Genomic DNA, 25,863 nt, shown 5'->3' on the forward strand with positions numbered 1-25,863 from the left:
AACAAAAGGGGCAGTGAAGGCAATATATATACTAAGGCAGGTATACTGGCTTGATGCCCAACACTTACAATTAATAGTTTATAGTAGTAGCTACTTATTATTATTAAGACAAAAAGTGACTTATTACAAATTTTCTTTATTTAATAAATTTCCTTCTTTAAGGCATACTAGAATTAAACATACTGTTGCATTTTATGACCAAAGGGGGCACACAGTAGATGTGATAATAGTCTGTATTTATGAATAAATTCATCGGTTTGTAAAACTCCAAAACAATTGCTAATGATAAACACACCTTACTTTGCACATAAGGACAAATATATGATAAAAAAATACATTTAAATATCTAACCTTGGATATTCTTCAAGGAATGTGTTCACTTTGAAATTGACCTCAGCTTCACGGTAGCCAGATGAAGATGGCCCAGTTTCTGTAGGGCTATCTTGCTTTCTAGCCACATTCTTCTCTCTCTCTCTGTTCTCAGATGTCTTTTTTACAGGAGGAGGAGAAGGAGGAGGACTTAGCCCTGGTTTTTCTTTATATCGAGATGATTTTGGGCCCTCGTTTGGAGAAAGGCTGCGGTAGGCACTGGGATCTGCCTTCTTCGATGGTGCTGCTACTTCTGCTGGTGCCGATGCCGTCACCCTGTTGTCCTTCCTGTTCCTATAAAGGTCATCTTCAATATCATAATCATCATCATCATCATCTTTCCTAAACTCCTCTGAAGATGGGAAATAATCTAACTCATCCCATCGTTCATCAAATATGTCATGATCTTTAATGGTATTGATAGTTATTTTGCTCGTATATTTAGGCTCATCCTCATACTCTCGCTCCTTTTGGTTTCTAACTTTATATCTCTTTTCTTGCTCCCCAGATGGATCTGGGGAGCCAGTTTGTGACCCCTCAAGGAACCCTGCAGCAGAGCTCTTTTCGAACTCATTGCCTTGTTTGTATTTTCCTTTCTCACTTTTGCTGCAGTACTCAGACTTGAGGCTACTATAGGCTGCCACTCTCTGTGAGGGGCTTGCCATATCACTTTTTTTATCCCTCTCTAGTTCTGTTGCTTTTTGTTCTTTGTCTCTTCCATTTTCCCATTTCTGCAACAGAGTTTTACTCTTCTGATCTTCCAAGTACCTGTTTAATTAAATAAAAAAAAAAAAAAAAAATGTTCTCTGAAACCTCTGCTTAAATGGAAACTTGTCAAAAGTCTGCCTCCCTAAATTGTGTTAAGAAACTGATTACAATGCACGTTCTAGTGTTCGAACTGGTTTAAAAAAAACAACAACTTAAAAGGCCACAACTAAAGGAGAGTAGGAGAGAATACAAAAACAACCCGAGAAGACTATAACCAATAAAACTACCAAAACAGAAACAGTAATGAACTTTACAGTTTATAAAATAATAATCAATTTATAGGAATAATACAAAAAGAGACACAGAAACCAAGACAGGCCCACAAATAAAGCAGTAAGTGTCAATTGGTAAGACTGCAAAGGGAAGCTGAATGAAAGGATACATTCAATTCATTCAAGCATATCAATATTCATTATGAGATTCATTCCACTCCAACTCTGTCATCAAGGAGGTACTTGAGCTGAAACTTTCAAGATTAGATTTCCTTCCTGATGCCCAGCTCCTTTAGTCCCTCCATTAATACATGCAAAGGAGTGTAAATTTAGATCAAAAACTGAGTTGTTTCAGAGAAATTAGTGAGGTTGTGCTACTTAGGAGAGACGGGCTCACCAGTGATAGCATAGATTCACAGTTCTAAAGGAGTCTTCCTTGCCTCCTGTGAGATAGGAGAGCAAAATATGGTGGGTGGAAACAGAAAATGAAGCACAGTTGAAAAGAATGGAGATAACAACGATCAGATGGCTGTGTGGAGTTTTACAGTGTGAGAGGAAAAAGAATGCGGAGTTAAGGGGAAAGCATGGAGGCAGTAGTAGTTAGTTTGGGCATGCAAAGCAAACAGTAGAGGATAAATACATGAAAGGTCCACCAGCAAGAGGGAGGAGTGCATGATGCCATACGGACGCCAAAGGAGACAATATTTGGAGGATCTGAAAAGAATGGGTCTCACCCCTGAGGATTCTGGAGTGTGGCGGAAAAAGATTTGAAAAGGGGCAATGAGCTAACAATGTAAACCTAAAAGATAGCTGTTAAACAGGTGAGGACGAGAACATGCATTTTATTTTTATGGTCTAATCGCATTGGTTAAAACCGAGTCAAATTTAATTTCAAGTATGGAGCTTATTATAAGCAAATACGAGCAAACTAAGTATAGTTTTTGGCAAATCTAAGTTTTTAAAAAATTTCAAGGATTTCCTGAATGATGCTTATGAGCTTGTTTCAACAGAAACATGAAATAAACAGTGCTTATACCAAAACACTGGATAATGTTATCTTTTAATACATAAGTTTAAGGCAGAGGCTAATGGATTCGCTAACTGGATGACAATGGCTTATAAAATGCAACATAAGACAATTAGTTTCTATATGGACGTCAATAGAATGTTTGGAAAGGAAAAAATTCACATTCAGAGTTTCACATTTTTATAACACTTAGTGCACTTTCACTTTGACCACACTTCTAAACAAATGATAAAGACATCCAGAGGACAAAAGCAAAACTTCAATTTGATGGTAAAAAATGATGGGGAGATGTCTGTGACAAACATTAGGTGAAACACATGCAAGAAAGGTTTTTCTCATAGTATAGGCAGAAAAGTCACATAAAAGAAGTGCATGGGGTTCAGCGTTATAATGTTATAATTCTAGTGTATCATAATGTTGGTAAATGAGCCGATGAAGGACTTTCCTTCTTCTCACCAAGTGGCTACATTTAGATCATTCCTCATCAACACTGCTACATACTCTATTCCCACACATTTATAGCCAATCACAAAGTCCTCACCTGTGGTTCGTTTATAATAATTCTGTTTTCCTTGTCTCTGCACTCCCTCTAGTGGCACAGAGAAAAAATATACATCCCAAATGTATGTACTTAGTGTTTTGAATGAAAAATGCAGCCAGTCCACGGATAATGAAATGTTTTTCTATGCTAAAGAATGTCAGTTCTCTAGAATTCAATGGACCACTTCAATACTTATGTATTAATAACCTATTCAGAGAATTTACTTTCTGGCTTGCTCTATACATTAAGCTTTTAGTTCATATTATTTTAGGTAGTTTTATTAATGAGAGCATTTGAAGGAATTAGATTAACAGATCTGCTCACTAATCAATTTCTGTTATTAGAAGTTTATCTTTACAGGTTCAGGTTTTCTCTAAGAGAAATAAATATGGTCTTTGCAGACACTACTGTGCTAAAATGTTCAATTTTATGTCGTCTGTGAAATATCATGTGGTTGTCAAGGAGCATTCTGAACTGTATTAAAACTCCTTTAAAATTAGAATTAACTATATATGCCAATATTATGGAGAAATAAATGCAGTTAAAGGCTTTATAAAAATCTATATTTGTGTATCACCACTTATAAGCTGCTGAAGAAAATTATGTTAATTATTCACTTGTACAAAATAAAGTATCCTTTGCAAAATCAATTCAAAATACATCCTTCTAAAGTAGTTTTTAAACTAATGTTACAACAAAAACATAAAAAGACATTAGCATTTAAAAAAGAATCTGAAAAACAAAACTATTTTGCAATTGTCAAATAACCTTGCAAATCAAAATTGAAATAAATTAGGATATTACAAGGAAATCCTCCTAAACTAGTCAATATATATATTTTTATTCTATTTACCCGCTTTCACGGTGGCATTAATCACACTCACCCACAGGAATCAACTGGCATCTGTAATAAAAATAATTGGGGAACCACAAGAGACACAGGACATTGTTTATAAATAAAATGACAATTGAGTAAATAATACCTGAAAAACAAATTTATATTTAGAATCACAGGAAAACGCACATATATAAATTAGTTTTTTAAGAAAATGCTTACTTTTTAAAAGTTGTTGGAACTGGTGGATCATCATCTGTCCGGTTACTATCTTTTGAAAAAAAACCAAAGGCTGAAAATGGACCAGATGGGCTCTTTTCTGGTGGACTCTTATTGGAAGGGCTTATTCCAGAACCCTGCCAAGTGCTGCGCATTACTGGACTTTGTGCAGAAGTATTAGACTTAGAAGGGCTTAAAGAGCTTTTTAGCCCTGGACTTGATCGTTTAATCGCCACAGACTGAAGTGAAGGACTTGGATGTTCTGATACAGAAGCACTTTGACTAACAACTACTGCAGAACGTACTGCAGGACTAGCACGTTTTGGACTTGCGTCATATGATGTAAGGCCTTGCCATCCACCCGAGTGCATCTCAAGTACTTTTTCATTCTTGGAATCAGTAGAGGTCTCCTCTTTATTACTAGATCCCTGTGCCTCTTTGGATGTAGAGACGGATCCTCTGCTCCCTTTTCTTTCTTTTGTTGTTTTACGTTTTGAAGATTCTGATCTGCTATGCCTAGAGGAGGAGCGAGAATCTGAAGATGATGATCTTCTGGACCTTCGTGAATGAGCAGAGGATGACCTGTCTGAATACCGAGATCTGCTCCTAGATCTTGGGCTTCCAGACCTTCTTTTGGGTGACCTAGATCGAGATCTTCCTCTCCTAGGACTTTGCTGATGCTGTTGCTGCGGTCGGTAATTCTGCCAATTAGACCGATAATTACCATACCCGCCACCACCTCCTCCACCACCTCCTCTATTGAAACGACCACGCGGATAAAATCCTCTGCCACGTCCACGAAAGTAGAATGGCCTTCTATAGCCTCTGTTGTACCCTCGAAATTCACGGTTGTTCTGATATTCCCGAGTGTAGTTCCTTTCCCTGTTATGAGCTGGGGAATGGGATCTTGAACGAGACCTGGAACTGGGAAAATAAATTTATATTATGTCTTCCGTCACTGAAGATACAAGGACATTGCTTTATAAGAGCACAATGTAACAAGCTCAGCATTTTTGCTAAAGTCAATTATCTGTATTCATTTTCAATTCAAATTTAACTGTCACAAAAACGTGTCACATTTTTGAGGAGTTTCAAACATTCATTTTAAAATATCCTTGGTTGAAAAACTTTATTTTGCTATATTAACTATTTTATATACTGTGTAAAGTATTTCAAATTATTTGCAATAAATAGTATTGTAACAAGCACTAAAAACTTCAAATTTTCAACCTCAATGTATTATACAGTATTGCCACAAGGTGTCACCAGTGTACTGTAACATGATTTAGCAAGAAAGTAAAAATTAATTTACAGAAAAGGTATAGAACCACCATCTTATTATAACTGATATATTCTCAATGGAAATCTCATTAAATAAAACAAGCAAAATGATATGAAATACACAGAATAAACCATTACTTACCCTGTCTAATTATCATATAATGCAAAAGAAAAAAAAATATCAAAAACTGCTTCCAGTATGTTAACTTCAAATAATATAATGAATTAGAATTGTAACCAGTCTGTTGGTAAATTTACACCTTGTATAAACCTCATAGAAGGCAGGTTAAACACACTGAATTAGGAGGTTACTTCATTTGCTTTAGTAACTGTATACAAAAACGATTTATGCAGCACTGAAAAACTAAACATGTTAAAAAACATTCTGCATGGAAAACATGGTTGAAAACAGCCCAATTCAAACTGAATGGCATCAGCAGAAAGAAAAATGCTGAAAATATTTCAACTGAAATTTGTGTATTTCTCAAGAGTTTAAAATATTAAAAACTATTTTGACTGTTTCCTCTTTTTCAAAAGACATTGTTGTGGGGACCAAAAAGCAAAGTAATTTACCCTGATCTTAGGCTTTAAGATAATAAAAAAAACAAAAAACAAACAACTTTCTTTCTATAAATATTAATAACATATAACCCCAAACCTATTTATAAATCCAGTTCAGAGCCGTCTCAGAGAAACATGTCAAACAGCGTTTTTTCTTCAGCAGTATTTCTTTCCTTAATTAACAAAATACATTTTAGTACTCACCCAGTTCGTTTTTTCATTGGGACAAGCTGAAAATTTAGAAACCACTACACAGTACATAGCATACTCTGCAAAGCTGAAAATGAATCTGCATCTCTTATGCAAGTTCTGTTACAAAGAGGCGGTCACATGGGGCCATATGGGAAAAATTTCTTCTTATTCCCCCAGAAGCGTGGAAAGCTCCAGCTGCCAATTACTACAAAGACTGCCCTGCTTTAGTTTTCATATAAATACCCAACCTGTCTGCTCATCGCCTGAAGTTTTTTTTTTTGTTTTTTTAACAGGACACATTAAAAGAAAGGAAATTACAACAAAAAACATGTTCACTTGTATTCTAAGCACTTAAATAAAAGAAAAACGTGCAATAAGAATCTTCCAAAAGATAACACACTTATAATTGTTTCATTACAATATTTTTCATCCACACCATATATAATTTTGAACTTTTGAGAAAAAGGACCCTGTTATCCTTGCCATGTAAAAAAAAAAAAACTCAAATCCATTTACTCAAGTTGCATACTGTGCATATGATATTATGCTTTAAGTAAATTTTAACATGAAGTCTTCTTAAGAGGATTATGTAGAGAACAGCCAAGCAAAATGACACCTTTCATTGGCTAACTAAAAATATTACAATATGCAAGCTTTCGAGGCAACTCAGGCCCCTTCTTCAGACAAGATGTAATATAGAAACTGGAGTTCCCTGTGTTTATATACACACTCTAGGACAAGAAACAACATTGGAAAATCTTTAAATGAGAAATTTTAAATGTAAAAAATTAATTGATTCATTCAGGCTAGGGTTAATTTAACAAGAGAGAGAAGAACAATGTATGGTTAAGATCTTTGGATAAGTAATTACATTTTGCGACAAAACCATATGATCCCGTTTATAAATGCAGAACAGTTCTTTATAAGATAATGCAATAATTAAAAATGTTTGCAGTTTAACATTTATTAATATTTTGGTGAAAAACACATCAATGGCTTAAAATGAACAACTGATTTAACATTCTAAAATTATGCAGCATAAATATAGCAGTACCTATTGACTGCGATTAAAAAAAACTGTATTGGCACCAAGGACATATTTATTTAAAAACAACTGAACATACATATGTTCTTATTCAGCACGGATAAGTATTATGATACAATCCATTAAATTGGCTCCATTAAATCTGTTACAATGGCCAGCTGTAACGGATCTTTCACAATGCGTTCTATAGAAGCTGAAATTTGTGCAACAAAATTTTCCAGCTAATTCACTCAGGAAATTAGGAAAAAACATCCAGATCCAAGAATATCTTAATTTATCTGTAAGCTTACATTTTTAACTATCTTCAAAGCTGGTTCACGAACATTGCATCCAAGCTAACCTTTGAAAAACAGCTCACACTAGAACCTTACAAATAATTTTGACCAGACTGGTACAAGGCACTGCACACAGTTTATGACAATTTGAAGCCTAAAGAAAAGTCAGGACTCCATTTACAAGACATGTGCTACAAAAATAACATACTGCCTCATTTGCTGGAGATAATAGAAAAAAGTATAACTTGGATAAGTGCCTGCCCTTCCTGTAAAAGGTTGTGCTAAAAAAGATTTTGATTAATAAAACAGCAACACTGTCACGAATGCCACTGTTGAAAATTAATCACCTCTGAAGTCTACAGATCAGAATCCATTTCCAGTATACACAGTGTAAAGCAGAAATGTACGTGTCTAGTTTAGGGCTGCAAAGATTAGTCGACGTAATCGTTGACGCAGATTTTTTTATTGTCGACGCGTCAAACAGAACCTTCAATAGAGGCTCCAGTCACAAAGAACCACATTGGTTTTTTGTAACTACAACGCACTACATGAACGTCTGGGGGCAGTATCATTTGTTATTGTTTGTCAAGACTGCACACAGTCCTACCAACGAAGAAAGAACGTCTGAGGAGAAGAAGAATGTAGAGGAAAATAAACGTGGTTGCAACGGCGAGTCGGATAGGAAGAATGTAGAGGAAAATAAACGTGGTTGCAACGGCGAGTCGGATAGAGGAGGGGGAAGGAGATGGAAAAAAATTGAGACAGAAACTTTAGAAAGTGTGGGAGCACTTCACCAAAAAAGAAAAAAAAAAGGTTGAATGCAGATTATGCAAAGCGGAACTTTCTTTTCACGGCAGCACCACCGCAATGCATGAGCATCTGAAACGTAAGCATCCTGGAGCTGTGATGCCGCAGTCTCTTGAGAATTTATGCTGGCGCTGTTAGTTAGTTAGGGTCAGATTAGGAGGGGAGGGAGAGCGTGAACCAGACTGAGAAAATAACAGTAAAAAAAGCTAACTTTTGCAAGTAACAAATTTACACCTGATCTGTTCGTTTTTAAATAATATTGCATTAGTGCGATGATGTTTTCTGATTGGTACTACTCAGGTCATACAATGATTTCTTCAAAATGTCACATATATTTATTTGTCCCTTTCCTTTTTTTTCCCCCCCTGGTGCTGCACGCTGACACCAGAAGGCGAGAGCTTATTCAGTGCTAGCAAGAGCACGCAGGTGGCTGGTTGCTTGTGCTATAACAAGCTTGACCTGGCGGCGATCAAAGCACATGTACTGTGCAAGGCATGTACGGGGTCCACTGAGAAAAGAAGAGCGTTCATGGCTCACCTAAAGAACAGCGTTCATGGCTCACCTAAAGAACAGCGTTCATGGCTCACCTTGCAGAGGAACATTCTTTTCTCTGCATGTCCTGGAGTCTTGTGCAGACTGGGCAAGGTTGGGGGAAAAAAAAATGCTGTCACTGATTACAACCGCAAGAAGGTACGCAAATGAATATGAATAACATGAATAATGTTGCATCCGTGCCACAATGTTTTCTGAAATGTACTATAAGGTCATAAAATGAATAATTCTAAATATCATATATACCTATGTCTCTGTTTTTTTGTCAGTGTGGCTTTGACATCACGGGCCATAAGATGTATGCTAATTCAGTGTAAGCAGGAACACTCAATAAAATTGAATTAAAAAAATCAAGTGGCAATGAGATACGAATAAGGCAGATTCGCCAGCGTTTGTGTGTCAGCTTTTACCCATCCAGATCAGAGGATTTCCAGTTCGATTGTCTCAAAACACCACTCACATCTACAGTTATACTCAGTTTCAGATAAAAAGTAAGAGCGTCAGGTGAGGGGGTAGGGGGCGGTAGTATGTATTGTGATTTGTGACTGAGAGAATAAAAGTGGAAAAAAAAAAAAAAGTAACTTTTACAAGTACTATACATTTACAGTGGCTGTTAGACGCAAATCAAATGTAGCCTATGCGTTTACTGTATAATATTAACAATAAGAACAACTCACTACTCAAAACAGTAAATACACGAGGCAGTCAGGATCGAACCGAAGTCAGCAATTCCTACGGCTGCGCCACGGAAGCTATTGTATCATCCTTGAACCTTTTGTGTAAGTGTTTATTTGATCTTTGCACATTCAGGCTTTACACATTATATAGTTTATGTCTACATTTTGTCATTTATTACTAAAATATGAAAAACATTTGTTTTAACAATGTATTTTTTACACTTTTTTTGTTTAAAGACTATGTGCCCTTTAGTTTTTTTTGTTCTTTATTTTGCCTTATACAATTTCTTGTATTAGGAATGTGTTAGTTTTCACATACCCCTTAGGGTCAGAGCGCAGGGTCAACCATTGTACAGCGCCACCAGAGCAAATACAGGTTAAGGGTTTTGCTCAAGGGCCTAGCAGAGTAGGATCTCTTTTGACAGTGACAGGGATTCGAACCGGCAACATGCTGGATACCAGCACAGATCCTTAGCCACAGAGCCAGTTTGTATTGTTTAATGTACAGTGGAACCTCTAGATACGAGTTTAATTCGTTCCAGCACTGAGCTTGTATAGCGAATTTCTCGTATCTAGAACAAACTTCCCCATTGAAAATAATGGAAATCCAGTTAATCCGTTCCGCACCCCAAATATATTAACATAAAAATCAATTTTCCTAACAAATAACACTGATAAATTATATATACTGTAGTCTACCTTTAATAAATAACACTGGTAAATAATATAACTGATTATTAAAAGAATCAAAACAGGTGTCCAAAGTGCAGTAGAGCATTCAATAAATCTTTAAATAAATAATCCTTAAAACAGTTGTGAAGTGGAGGTTTAAAATACACAAGAATAACAATCCTTTAACACGAGGTTAAAACGTCAAAAGGATGCCGTCTTTAAAAAACAGATGACAATCCCCGGTGCTTCTTCTCTGTTAGCGTCTCACCTGCGGGCTCTGCAACAGGCGAGACACTCTTAATGCAGCCGACCTTCTCTACACCGTCCTGCTTCAGCTGTTTGGCTCGCCTGTTCAGCTCACTGTTCAGCTACACGCAAGCCTGCACTCGCTCGCTCTCCCGCACCGACTTCTTCTTCCTCCTGCTGCTGCCTGCCTGCCACCTCCGTTCTCTCTCCTCTCTTTTCTTTCACTTCTTCTCCACCTTAACCGGCTTGCGCTTCTCTATATATGCGGGGAGGACATGGCAGCTGCAGCCCATCAGCCACAGGAACAATCATGGATGTGGGCAGTTTCCCACCTGTGCACTTAAGTGAGAAACGCAGACAATGCAGATCGCGGCTCGCAACTGCTACCACGCCCCCTCGCTAAGCCGCGAGCTATACCCACAGCCTGGCTCGTGGCTCGTTACGCGAGCCAATGCTCGTATTTAGATCTGAATTTTTCGCTCATACTTTCCTCGTATTTTGAATTTCTCGTATACAGAGGTGATCGTATCTCGAGGTTCCACTGTATTTCTTTTTTATTGTGATGGTCACACTAATATGAAAACATCCGATTATTTTCAAATTCATGTTTCACTGGTTGTTATTTTAATTTATTATTAATTTTAATCGTGTTAATGCAGAGACATCAGGGTGACATTCACAGATGGACAGACGTGAGCAGATGAGGTAAGACATGCACTGGAGCCCAGAACAGGATGTGCAACCACAGGTCACAGGCTTCAAAATAGTCAGGCATGAAATAATCGTGACTAATCGAAAAACGAATTGAACGATTAGTCGACTACCAAAATAATCATTAGTTGCAGCCCTAGTCTAGTTAAAACACTATAAATAACTATTTTGCTTTCAATTTTCCATGAAAAATTAAAATAGTAATAGACCTTTATTTATAAGCACCTTTCTCGTGCTGAAAGCTCTTTGTAATTATAAACCCATAGTACAGCCAGTAACGTTTTTTTCCTGAAACAAACATATTATCTGAAAATTCTTTATAATTAAAACTGTCTAAAGTACTACATCTATTAACAGGTAAGGTTATATATTTGTAATAATATTAAAGTTTTACAAATTTAACACATTTAACCAGAAGCCAATAGGTTACTGCAATTTAATAAAAAAAAATAACTTGATTATGTACTGAGGCAGATCACAACAGCATAGAATAAACATCACCTTCTGACAGTGCATGTCATAAAACACAAAGCACGTTATCTACCATATACACTTAACACATAAAACAATCAGTATTGTAACACAAAAACCACTTGAATGTACACAAATGTAGAAGGAATTTAGGACCAAGTAGGATTACAAGGTCATTCAGTGTTAAAAAGCAACATTAATACATTTGTGAAAAAGAAACATGACATTTCATGAGCAACAGTCACCTTTCAGAACACTAAAAGCCATAAGTGAACAAAGTCAGAACATGCATGTGGTATTTGAAAAGAAAAAAAAAGTGTAACCGATTTTATTCTTGTATTTAGAATCTGACGCAAACTATTTAACCTTACAACATCAAAACCCCAAACAAAAACAGCATGTTTATACTAGAGTCAAAATAGAATTCATAATATACACAACTTAACTTTTTATTTTATAAATCACATTACAATTAGTAAGACCTGTGTCAATCAAGGGCAAAATCAGTACTACTTCCCATACATTTGTTGTAAGTCAAATGAATCAGAACACGCTTTACCTCCCTAATTCAGAGAGCTATGTAAAAAGAGAACTCAATATAATGTAGTCCTGTCATAAACACTTACACATCAAAAATATTAATGAAGGCCAACTTGTTTGTTATATGGACAGGATTATAAAATTCTAGTCAAATTCTGAAAAAAATATTTCACTATTACTGACACAGAAAATTTTACTTTAATCTTAAATCTTAAGAATGACCTTTTTTCTACAGCGCTACGTGTGATGTATTTGCATCACATGACAAGAGAGCAATGTGGTGTAAGATATAACTGACAGGATGTTTCCCCTTGCAGCGTTTCTCCAAACAATGGCATTGAAGAATATAAAATAACTATATCCAAAACTACCTTGACAACAAAAAGGATTGTAGTATTGTGTTTGGTTCACAGTATCTGTCCATTTCAGTGCGTCAGTGACAGCAATACATCTTAGAATGTTACTAATATTATGCATAACTTTGGAGGCATGTTTTTGTCCCTTCTCTTGTGCTTTATGGAGAAGGGTCCAGCTGCAGACCTGCGCAGCTCCACAACCAACTGGACTGAATATTTTTATCACCTGGTTTACTTGGCTTGAGTTAGATAACCCTCCCATAACCCTAATCTTAACCATACTGTAACCAGGCATATCATATAACATCACCGACATGTAATGCAAAGAAATAACCTCCTCAACAGAGTACAGCTCTGCAGCTAGACTCTATTGATTTTATGGGGTGATTTGACCATTCAAAACCTACCACTACTAAATTACGGTCAATCACATATAGTAATCCTCTGCCTTATTCTTTCCTGTGAAAAGGACCAAACAAGCTACAGGAACTTCCAACATGAAAAGCAAGCCACTCTTTAGTGAGGACTATGACTTCACATTTAGATATTGTAAGTCACATTGCCATACTCACCTTCAAATCGTACCACTGCACCCAACATTATAGTCTGATGAGGCCAAGAGAACATCACATATGCAAAAACAGAAATGCAACCAATAGATTCCCAAATGGGGCACTCTTCTAGTCATGACTGCTCTTAAACATCTATGAAAATAATCATGAACAAGAAAGGAGACAAGAAACAAAAACAGAGCCAGAGACACACCTGTTAATAATGAAATGACAATCTCTGTTCGTCACATAGATACAGTACCTTATTGACGGTACCCCACCAAAGAGCCCAACGACTGCCACCACAACAGGTATGTACCACATTTTGGCCACACCTACTTGCAGATGCCTCTGCCACATAAGATTTTAAACAGAGTCCAATCTGACTGCTCGTCCCTTGACCTCTCCCTAGTTACAGGATAAACTCGTCCTGGGGCCATTCCTGCCAAATGTACCCCTTCAAGTATTTCTGCCATTCTCCACCTGAGCAATGAAGTCTCTTCATTAGGACTGGTAAACGTATTTCAAAATTGAAATTAACACATTTTTATGGCAAAGAACTTGTATAATACAAGGTTCATGGTTTATCAAAGGTTCATCTGTTACTTAAACAACAACCTGTGAACATGCTAAGGGGACTTTTAACACACACATTTTTTGAAAACTTACACACAAGAAATAGAGCTGCACTATTCTTATGAGCTCTTTAGCTGACATTGTCACACTGGCAGTCAGTGTAGCATAGTGGCTAAAGCAGCAAAGTGGTCAAGGCTTTGGGTTCAAACTATGCTACGGACACTGTGTGTCCACGAGCATGTCACTTGCCCGCATGTGATCCAAATGATAAAACAGATGTATTCAATTGTATCTCAAATGTTGTTAAGTTGTCTTGGATAAAGGTGTCAGCTAAATAATAAGTAATAATCCCAAAGAAGCTACACACAACAGAACAGGAACATTTATTGGTACCAACAATATGGTTTACTCACACAGGTCAGGAATTTTCACAAAAAATTGGGGAGTTTGAATAATGCTGCTCATTTGTAAATCCATACACTAACAAAATTGCTCATCTGCCTCTTCCTTATACATGGGTATAAAATAGTGTGCTTGACTTAACCTGGAATCTACTATGGATATTCACAGATTACAATGAACAAAGTTGCTTGGTCAGAGCTTCTCTAATATTAATAATATCATAAAAGACTTTAAGCATTGGTTGTCTGAACACTAATACTGCAAAATTAACAAGGTTCTTGACTCGGACCTCACTAAAAAAAAATCAGTTGAAATTGTAATCTTCATGTGATTAATTGTGCTGCTATAATAAAGTAAATGTACTCAATTTGAGGAGGTTAATTCTGCACTTTTGTACATAAACCGCAAATTTGTTAGTATGCTGGGTTTTGAACAGCTATCAAAATTGTATTTTTCTGATATCGAAGGAATTGAAGGAAATGTAAAACTTTAAAAAAATGTTTCAAACTCATTAAGTTGTTATAATAAACCATTTAGATAGTGTAGACAGATAGACAGGATACTTTACTAATCCCAAGGGGAAATTCACAATAGGATCTTTGTCACTAGATTTTGTGTCAAAATCCTGCTTGCTCAATCCCCACTGTGTGACCCTGAGCAGGTTAATTTACCTACCTTTTTCCACAGTTACGTAAAAAGCAAACAAAAAAATAAATAAATTTTAATTTACTCTGATCATGTGCATTCCCCTAGGGTAAAAGCATAAGCAAGAAAAATACATAATCATCATCATCACCACAACATAATAAGCATACCTGTATCTGTGTTTTCTAGAACGGGATCTCGACCGACTTCTGGAATTGGATCTAGAAAAAGATCGTGAACGGGATCTGGAGGCTGATCTAGACCGGGATTTAGAAGCAGATTTAGATTTTGGTGCCAGAGACATTGCTTCGGTTGTTAGCTTCTTATATCACTGATGATGCTGTAACACAAAATAATAACTGCTTAACATCTTTAAGTTGAAAAAGACTTAATTAGAAAGTCTGTTTAAAAATTGATGAGAGTGAATCAGTTGCCAAGCATTTTAATATGTTTATACATTTAAAGGAGCACAGCATTTCTCATTAGACTTAACCAGGTGCAGGTTACTGAAGAAAATGCTTTCAAGCCACAAGCACAGTCACATGTGAATAAAAAGGACAGCTACCTGCAACTGCCAGGTAACTTCTACTTTACTATTTTAGCAATGTATTACCAAGTGACTGTAAAGCTCAAAAGTGCTGCAAGTTACCTTGCATATCTCTCTATTATAAAAAAAAAAAAAAAAAAAATCTTTGAAGGCGATGAGACGTGATTTTCTCAGACACTTTAACATCCTGCGAGACAAGGCAGTGAGACAAAAGGACAGCTGCTGTACAGGCTTTTAAATGTTCAAAGGGCTGTGCAACATGCAAATCACGCAGCATGGCGGCAGCAGCAGCAAGCCAACAGCAAAGAGTAGGTATATATAAAAAAATGATACACTGGGAGACAAATACTCCATTTAATAGGGGGTTTCGGAGGAGGGACTGCATCTCCTTAGCTTGCATTCAGCCCCCCTCTTCACAAAGGGAGCAGCAGAGATGCGAAGTGGCTGACGCACATCGCGCCCATGGGGGGTCGGTTGAAGCAATCAGGGGGCAAAGTCCCCTAGTAACTTAATATTTAGACAGTTCGGGAGAAACACAAAGCAAAAATATTTCTCTGACAGACTTACTGATGAGGAAGAGATCCTTGTGTATTTTTAAGGAACAATGTTAAAATAACTATTATACAAGTATATATATATTGCAAATGATATCATACACATAATTTTTATGCTTAAATAATTTAATACTAAGGTATGCCAGTCACATGCATGCAATCATCCACGGTGGAGCCTACCTTACTGGTAGCAGCTACCTATTATTTTAATAGTTGAGGTCTTCTGCCCTAACTAGTGTCCCATTCTCAAATTGGTTTGACATTTATTAGGGCTTGAACTCTGCCACTACCATTTTGCCATTAATTTGGTTTGCTTTAATTTAATAAAGTTTGACATCCGTGGCAGAGCTACGGGCACTGAGCAGGCTCCTGTCAATAATGGAGAATCCACTGCATCCACTAAGCAGTATCATCTCCAGACAGAGGAGCAGCTTCAGCGACAGACTGCTGTCACTTTCCTGCTCCACTGACAGACTGAGGAGATCATTCCTCCCCAACACTATGCGACTCTTCAATTCCACCCATGGGTAAACGTTAACATTATTCAAAGTTATTGTCTGGCTGTATACCTGCATTGTTATCACTCTTTAATTTAATATTTTTCTTTATCAGTATGCTGCTGCTAAAGTATGTGAATTTCCCCTTGGGATTAATAAAGTATCTATCTATCTAAAGTGGAAAAATCTCACTATGCTTTCAGAGCAAAAAAAGCTTTCATTATTAATGCAATTACAAAATTAGTTGCGATATAAAAATACATGATCCACGTGTGCTTTGAGAGCAAGAAGTTGAGTGAGTGGCAAGATTATTTGTTTTTTTAACACAGTCCTATACACAGCTGCAATTAAGGAATGGATGGACTTTGCATTTATACTTCAATTGTTATGAACATGGCTAAAGTCGTCCATCTATCCATATATTTTCTCACCAGTGTACCTAGATCAGAGTCACAAGACAGGTTCCAGTCTTGGACAGGGTGTCAAACTGGTACACATCCAAAAATCTGTCTACACATCATTCCAAAATATTATTTATTTACCTTAGTATTTCAAAACTATCATACTGGCCAGTTACACAGCTTGTAATGTTTTAAAGGTTACTGAAACATTATACTTAATTCCAGAGGATGAATTAGCAAACACCAGTTTTGCTCTGTTGGGTTTTTTGAAGCCAAAGCAATTAATATTAATAGGGGTGGGCTGTATGACCAAAATTCTGTATCACGTTATTTTTCTAAATTATCCCAGTTTCACGGTATTCAACGGTATTTTTTACCCATGCATGAGTGGATGTTAACCACATTTTCCACTGCAATTACTGGCTAAGAATAACCTATTCCACTGTCAAGAGCATTGTACATTGTACAAAAAAAACATTTTATTGTGCACACAAGTATTAATACAGGTTTGCATGGCCCCGTAAAGTGATAGTTTTCAAGGGGGTGGCACTAATGAAGAGAAGGAATCACATTGCATGACATATGCAGTCAAAATATAGAACCTTTTTATTGAACAAACTTTGCAAAAACTTAAACTATAATTTTGACAACATATTTTCAACCATCCAAAGAGGCATTTAGACTTAGTAAAATATCCAGAAGTGCTTGTCAAAAGTTGTATTGCACTGAACATGTCTTAGAAAAGGAATAAATAGTAAATATTTTTTGTAAACCAACTAAATTTTCTGTTAATGTTAACAATCTCTGTCCACGGACACGTTAAAGTGACTTTTTAAAAACTTTACCATCATTAAACTGCATAATATTTAAACTAACACATAATAATAAAATAAAATCAATGTTTAATTTACTAGATTTTCTCAAACCCCATCATAAGTTAATGCAGCACATTAAATGCTTTGTGTTGTGTTCCCCGACCCAGTTGTTAATCACTACGCTTCTTAAACTGACTTCCTCCGCACTAAAAGGAGACAGGAATCACCGCACAGAATCCATTCACTTCATGATATTCCTGCTCTCTGAAAATTTAGAATGCTAAGATAAATACTTGATATTTTCATGATGAAATGCATTAAAGCAGGTATTAAACATGCACGGTAGTGAGGCGGTAGTGCTGCTCCCTCGCAGTAGGGGGTCCCCAGGTGTATGTTCAGTGTAGAGAACTTTATGGCAGGTGTGACGAGGCTCCAAAAAACTGGATGTATGAATGGGTATCGCACAGGTTTAACTTAAATATTGTGTAAATATTGGGTTTGTGATTTGGTGGTCAGAGACACAAACATAGAATTCAATGGATGTTCTTCTGAGCTGGCTTTCTTTATTGCATGCGTGCTGTCTCTATCTGACGTAGCAAAACCCCAGTCCCTATCCTTCCTTTTTCTTTCTCCATATAACCAATCACCACACGATAAATGTCTTTGTGAAATTAAAACTAGTTATAAACGTTGCCCACGGAGTCTTCAGAACTTTAAAAAATATCTTCGTTATGCATGTTTAATTATGCCATCCATTCAGGGTTGCGCCCATCCCTGAACGAGTCGCCAGCACATCGCAGGGTGAATACGAGCAAAACATACACTAGCAGGGTCAATATAGCATAACAAACCCCACATCCTACATGACTTTGAAAGGAAACTGAAGCACGCCAAGTAAACCCACCAGAAAAACAAGCAAATGCAAGGCAGGGTACACCCGAGACACCCTTGCTGCAAGGCAGCAGTGCAACCTCCACGCCGCCGTGCCCCCACATGATTACTACATTCTTTAATGCATTTCATCATGAAAATTATATCAAGTATTTATCTTAGCATTCTAAATGTTCAGAGAGCAGGAATATCATGAAGTGAATGTATTCTGTGCGGCGATCGCTGCTGGCGCCTCCTCAGTACAAGAGGAAGTCAGTTTAAGAAGCACGTACCGATTTAACATGGCTCAGGGAACACTTAACACAAAGCATTTAATGTGCTATATAACTTATGACGGGGTTCGAGAAAATCTAGTAAATTATATATTAATTTTACAATGAAGTTTAGTTTACGATGTTCTACTTTAATGACAAATTGCGAGAATAAAGTCAACATGTTGACTTTAATCTCGACATAAACAGCGAGAATAAAGTAGAAATGTCAAGAATAAAGTCAACATGTCGTCACACTATTACACAGTTCCCAGGTACATTACACTATTGAAAACAAATCAAACAAGTACAACTTGGCTTGCAGTATTATCCAGTAGTATAGAAACAGTATTTACACATTTGAACATAATGGTCCACATCCGACCTTTTAAAACCAAAGTATCTCCAGGCAATGGACGTGACTGCTTTTTTTGGGCAAAAGTTCTTCTGTATCATCATGTTCAACTTTATCGTCAGATACAGCTTCAGTTTCGGAATGTTCTCTGTCCATTTTCACCGTGCAGTACCTACACTATCACTACCTATTTAGCGGTGTAGCAGTGCAAAAGAGCCCCCGCGCAACAGCTCTGTGTTTAGCGGTGTAGCAGTGAAAAAGGTCCCCACTTGAACAGTTTCCCGCTGCGCCACGTTCCGAACGTCATTTAGGCAATTTAAACCGGGGTTACGGTATAAGAAAAATCCATAGCATAACAAAAATAAAAAACGGTTTTCGGTATGAACCGGTATACCGCCCAGCACTATCTATATATAAAATCCCTATGTGCGTCCAGGTGTCCGTGTGTGGGTTTCTTCTGGTGAAGTGCGCATGCGCGGGGCACGGTGCTATGTGCGATATGACTGTCAGAGAAAGTTAGAGGCGTTTTACGGAAATACAAACCAGTATTACTGCGAGAGGAAATTAACTCTTTTAGGGCTAATTTTTTTTTTGTTTCTTTTCTCCCAGGGCTGAATATTTTTCCAAAAACTAACATTTTTTTTAAAAAGAACACAAAGCAATTGTTTAACATATCAAATCAACAAAAAATATTTACTTTTGACAAATGTTACTGTCTTGCATGTTGTATGAGCCTGCATACTCTATGATTTCACATACATATCACATACATTTTACACAGCAAAGTCTGATCTCGCTCAAAGCAGCCAATTTCAGTCATTGCCACATTGCACTCCTTACAATATGTGTTGCTTTGGTGCCTATTTTTCAATTGTCTGTTGCCGCACTTTCTCACATATATTGTTAGTGTGTACTGTAGAGAGACAAGTCACCCATTTGCCATCGTGCCATGCCACTGCCACCAAGTTTTCTGCCTGCATGAAAACCGTATTGTCACCTCTTTTCATCTTCTGAAACTTTATGAACTTTATGTATGGCATTACAGCCTGGCTCACCCCATGGGATTTGCTTCTGTTTATTACAGAAGTGAATAAAACTTTGCAGCAGCACGTACCTAAGCCACCAGGGGACAAAACACGTTTGGACCAATGCTCCCTGAAGTTATATCACCAGTTCTGTCCCATCTCTATTTGTAATGCCACAGCACGCTTCACCTCGTCTTTCGTTGTGGGTTTCCACTTTGAAAAATGAGAATGCGATGCAAACGCAGCCCGCGATTTAAAAAAAATCTCTGCCTACCTGTTTGTCTCGTCTGACAGTAGCTGAAAAGCAGCATCAGGAGAGAGCAGCCTGAAGTACAGCAGCTGGTGATCTGTCGTGTCCAACAGCAAGCCATGCCGTCTTGTAAACTCCGGTAGCCAGATCGGCTCTCAACGGATCAATGTCTGTGTATTTATCCCATGCAAACCTTGCCGTAGATGCATCGGCTGCGCGAAGGCACTCAACTGGCAGCAGATCCGCTGGCGCGGCATCGGCTGGTGTCTGATCAGCTGATGCCTGCTTCTCACTCTCTTGCTCGATCTCCTGATCACTGCCAATAAAATCCGATTCTGAAAAATCAAGAGTCCGACTCCGCGATAATGCGCAAAACATCGTCTGCCGAGTGTTTTCTTTTCTGCACTTGCTTCGCTCCCTTTTCACATGTCGATGCCACCTTGCCATTGTTTACATTTTGCAACTCACGCACACGCAAGGTTTAGTTGCCGAGTCAACGAGTCTAGCATTCCTCCAAGCACAGAGGGAATGCCTGTGACGTGACAGTGAGATTTGTCGCCATTAACAGCTGATTGTCGCCCCCTATCCCTGGATGTCGACTTTTGTCGACATTCGCCTTCAACACCTCCTGTCGACAAAAGTCGACATCCGCCCTAAAAGAGTTAAAGGTACACAATACAGTGACGCATATTACAGCCACATACAAGCCAGTATTACTGTCAGAGGAGATTAAAGGCATATTACCAACGCGCACGCCTGTATTACCGCCAGAGAAAATTAAAGGTATATTACGGACGTATATTACGGACGTACAAGACGGTATCCTTCAATAAGGGCGCGCACAGGCATCCTTCAATAAGGACGCGCACAAAAAGGCGAGCCTCAAAAGGACGACCTCAATTGGGCGCAGCGAATAAAGGCGCGCGTAAATAAAGATCTGCACCTGTTGCTCTTCACATATTCCAGAGCCATTTGAACTAAATTATCTACGCGCCCTTATTGAATAGAGCCGTACAAGACAGTATTACTGTCACAGAAAATTAAAGACACACAATACATGGCGGCAGCCCACGAAGAACGGTCAGCTCAGCAAGTAAACATCAACAAAAGAAAGGCTGAAAGAAAGAAAAATACGACCAACAAAAAGAATGAGGTCAAAGTCCCTTGCCATTTAATATAGACTGTTCCTACTAATGTTTATGCACTACTGTTCTAGCGCCCGTTATTGTAACGGGCTAAATGACTAGTATTAGTATAACAATTAAAATGTGACTAAAACACAATATGACACATACTGTATTTGCTATAAGAGCGAAGACGATTCCATTTAGAAATACTTCAATGACAAATTTTGCAGTAATACACAGACAAACAATAGAAGCATCTAATCATTTATCCAGGACTGAACACAACATAAAGACTACTGTATAGGAATTCCTAAATAATCTTAAATTGACACATTTGATTTCACAAAGCTAATCTTAAAGTTAAGACAGATTTTTAAAGGCTGGAAAATTTGGAAACCTATGGAACCAGGTGTGCTAACATTTGAAATATGAATTAATGTGACTAGTCCATAAAATACTACTTCAGAGTTGTTAACATGCAAATGTATCCTGTGTGTATTAATGCAAACTATCAGTCTCAAAGCATGTAATGTCACAAACCTGACAAAGTGAACTTTCTGACAAACCTGGTCTAAAAACTGCATTGTTACACAAGAGTTTGTGTAATATCTTGGAAATCAAGTATTTCACGACAGTGATAACATTTAAAGTTTTTTTTGTTTTTAAGTTACCAGAGAGAAAATGAAAATGAATACATTTATTTGTACACGTAATGAGATAAATCAGGTAGTCCACGATGATCATGTCTTTCTTTATAGACCCTACAAGCCCTGCTCGCTTCGCTCGCCTACCCCTGGCGTTGGGTATCCTGAAATACATTAGTCGAGCTCGCTCGTTTTGGAGCCGTGCCCGCTTTGCGTGCGGCATTTCAGACGTGCGTTGTAGGCGCCTGCGCTCATTGATTTTATCCAGGCGGGCTCGTGTTTGTATATCCGTCAGTCGAGCTCGTTCGTTTTGAACCCGTGCCTGCTTTGCCTCCGCAGTTTCAGACCCGCATTGTAGGCGCATACGTCCATTGATCTTATCCATTTTTTTTTTCTTTGGAATTGTTTCAATTTCATTATTTGCACTTTTACTTTAAAGCTTCATAAAAAACAATTTTTTTTGGAGACACATTGTGACAATGCCCGTAAGTGAATATTGTTTCTGTTTGTCTAATAAATAATCTGACCTTTTGTAATGTTTGTCCCAGTGATTTATCGATTGTCATAGCAAATGCTATTCTTACGGTAAACTGTAAACATTTTAATATGAATGGCATGTCACGATCTCCTTTGGTGTGTAACGTTATTTGCGGAATATATACATTACCTTTCTTTTTTGCCTGTTAAAATTTGCATCGCTTCTCCATGATCATCAATATACCCCTGACCGAATTGTGTATTCTTTGAAATTTAACTTGCTGTTGCTTTAACTGTTCCGGGACCACAGATTCTCATAGCGTATGGTCCATTAATGTGTAAATCCATGTTTTGTGCATTGAATGATGCAAATGCGAAAAGACTTTGTTGTTTACTCTTTGCCTTTTATTTCTGACCTCGATTTGTCCTGCTATTTTTTCAATTATTCCTGGCTTTGATGATTAATCACCTTTTGTTTGCAGTAATGCGATCTTTTCTATCTTTTCTTTGATACTGTAGCAACTGACATGATAAAATGTCACAAATGTTTTACTTGAACAATCGCTGACTTCCTAACCCCAAACACAACTTTCTAGCACCCTTTCCAATGCCCCCCCTTACCGCATCAATCAACACCCCGCTATCAGTCTTCCGTGCTGAACTCCGGCCTCCCTCAATCGGACCTAACAGTCACTTAAAACCCAAGAGCCTTTCGAATTCCACTGCTTTCATAATATCTTATCCACCTTTTTTTCTCTGCAACGCCTTTGGGTCTCTATTCTCCGTATTGTCCTTATACGCTTTATATGTGCTGAGAGCACATGATCTGTGTGTACTACATGACTGAGTGTTTTTTGATGGATGAGCTCTTATATGATGAGCTCGTTCGTTTTGGAGCCGTGCCTGCTTTGCTTGCGGCATTTCTGACGCACGTTGTAGGCGCCTGCGTTCATTGATTTTATCCAGGCAGGCCTGTGTCTGTATATCCATCAGTCGAGCTCGTTCGTTTTGAACCCGTGCCTGCTTTGCTTCCGCAGTTTCAGACGCGCGTTGTAGGCGCCTGCGTTCATTGATGTTATCCAGGTGGGCTCGTGTTTGTATTGTTGAGCTGTATTGTGTTTGAATTTGGTGTAAAGCGTTCAGCGGTTTGTACAATCCCAAGCAGCACATTATTCCTAACTTCACTCCGCAGTACTGCTACTCACAATATGGCGGTGACATACTATCTTTGTGGACCTGTGGGGCTGCCGTAGCCTCTTCCGTTTGAATCTGGGCTGCAGCACAGAATCCTCTTTTCTGTGTGGCTGTGTCGTTTGTCGTTAGCTATGGGCGCGTTGTTGCTTCATTTCTCATTCACGTCAGTTGAGCTCTTTCGTTTTTGGGCCGTGACTCCTTCGTTCGCGGTGGATACGACCTCGCTTGCGGTTTATGAGACGGGCGCTGTACGCACCTGCGCAGTATGTCTCATGGTCCCATCGCCGTGCACCTGCGTCCATGCCATCCGGTTTACCATTCTCAGTTAGTAATATGGATGATGACACACTCACCATCTTCTCCCAGACTGTAAAATTTCACCCAATCCAATAAACCCAAAACCTTCCCCACTCCAACCAGGTTGTTATTACGTTCACCTCTCTGTCACAAAAAATATTTCAGCACAGTTTACCCTTATTAATAATGAGGTTATTGTGTTGTTTTACATGGTGTTACAAATACAACAATTAACTAAGCCAAACACTAATCATTGTAAAAGTGGCACATTTTCATTGTATATTGCCATTTCCATTATTGTATCTTCAAAAAAATTCAATTTTTTTCCTAATAATGAGTACAACTTCATGTAAAGTTTAATGCATTGCAATATTCTCAAAATTGTGTTGATTCCAGTTGCTGTGGCACTACATAGATCACACCAAGACCAGCAAAGAAGGTTGCTTTGTATTTTTAGTCTCAGTGCCAATTTCCAATCACAAAGCTACAATGTTAAAAATGATTCAAGACAGAGTAAAAGTGTTGTTACACCAAGGTAAATGGTGTACTTTTTAACACTAGAATTACCAAAGCCTACGAAAAAACTTGTAGATCCATTCCACCTTAAATCCCTTCGCACCTCTCTGCCAGCGTCTTTTGTCCTGTAAAATGTGTTGATAAGCAGCAAGCAGCCTAATATCACATCCCCCTCACCGCTGCACAGTTTTCTCAGCTCAAGTCTGTTTACCTGCATGTCAGTTGCTTAAAGTTGTATAGAGTGAGAAGTCAAGCAAAATGACATTTTTTTTTTTTTTTAAATACTATCGTTATTTGGAACACATGCATTTCATTTGTGTTCAGTGTCTACAACAATCTATGTAAACACATTGTTAAAACAGAAACATTTTTCATGTTTTAGTAATAATTGACAAAATGTAGACATGAAGTGTATAATGTGTGAAGCCTGAAGTCCAAATATTAAATAAACACTTTCACAAAAGGTACAAATATAACAGAACGAGTGCGCTTCTATTCAAGAATATAACAAACAGCAGAAAACCCGTGTTAGGGTGCGACATTCACACCCCTTTGATACAACCGCTTTGGTGGCGCAACGGTATCAACTGTTAACTGGTAATCAAAACTTCACGGGTTCGAACCCAGATGAGTCCATTTTGAGAAGTGAGCTGCTCTTATTCTTCGTATTTTTGAATAAAAACATACATTTGATTTGAGTCTGTAACAGCCAGTGTAAATTTATGATACTTGTAAAGGTTAGCTTTGTTTTTTTTTTAATTCAGTTTTATTCTCTCAGTCGCATTAACAATAACACCCCCCCAAATCTGACACAACTTTTTTCACATAAAGATGCGCTATAACTGAGGTGAACTCAGATGACGACGAAGGTTCTACATTGGATAAAGAATGCACGTCACACTTTTGCCATCACTGTACTTTGTATATGTACACGGGAAGCTCTGCAGTCTAATTGTGAATTTACGCTGAAATAATGTATTAAACATGACATGATTCAAGTGTATCAGAAAAGCCCAATAACATACCTTGCAGTAAAGAATATCAATGGATTAAAATTGCATTTCCAGTATGACTGCTAATCAAAGAATATGGTATGTTATAAAAATATTTTAGAATCTTTGCAACAAATGCTGAATTCTACTATTCTTGCTAAATCATTTTCATGATACAAGGTAGTTTAAAAAGGTAAACATGCTAAATAATAAAAAAATAATTGCACCTAAATCGAAATTTTATGTATTTATTACAAATCTAATATTATTCTAACTAGCCACGTGCGCCCAACTACGTTGCGCGTGTTAAAGTTGTCTGTGAAGGGCTCCCTGTTTAAACGCAGCTGCCAGTCGTGAACTGGGCCCTTCGTCATACAGCATTATGATTTTTTATAAGGGAAACAAAATTACAAAACAAAACCCTTGGACATTGATTCAATAGGAACGGCCTACTCGGAATCACTGTCTGAATAGTAATTATGTGGTGGTGTAGGAGCAT

The 25,863-nt window shown here is 37.7% G+C and overlaps 1 protein-coding gene across 6 annotated transcripts in view; it reads right to left on the minus strand.

The window, feature by feature from the left end:
* The window catches only part of thrap3a (thyroid hormone receptor associated protein 3a), a 74,274-nt gene that overhangs the window by 33,830 nt on the left and 14,581 nt on the right, over positions 1–25,863 (minus strand). For 4 of the 6 annotated variants that reach the window (XR_007933501.1, XM_051919079.1, XM_028819832.2 and 1 more), the window contains exons 2-4: positions 14,702–14,871; positions 3,975–4,895; positions 352–1,137 (exon numbers count right to left, since the gene is read on the minus strand). Coding sequence is in view for 5 of the 6 variants with exons in the window: in XM_051919079.1 (XP_051775039.1) it covers positions 352–1,137; positions 3,975–4,895; positions 14,702–14,835 (1,841 nt within the window). In the remaining variant the exon portion in view is untranslated. Of the gene's footprint in view, positions 1–351; positions 1,138–3,974; positions 4,896–6,017; positions 6,454–14,701; positions 14,872–25,863 lie in introns of those variants that run through there. The other 2 variants (XM_028819836.2, XM_028819835.2) reach the window with 2 other exon arrangements.

This window comes from Erpetoichthys calabaricus, chromosome 14 (genome assembly GCF_900747795.2).
Source record: "Erpetoichthys calabaricus chromosome 14, fErpCal1.3, whole genome shotgun sequence".
Taxonomy (NCBI): domain Eukaryota; kingdom Metazoa; phylum Chordata; class Cladistia; order Polypteriformes; family Polypteridae; genus Erpetoichthys; species Erpetoichthys calabaricus.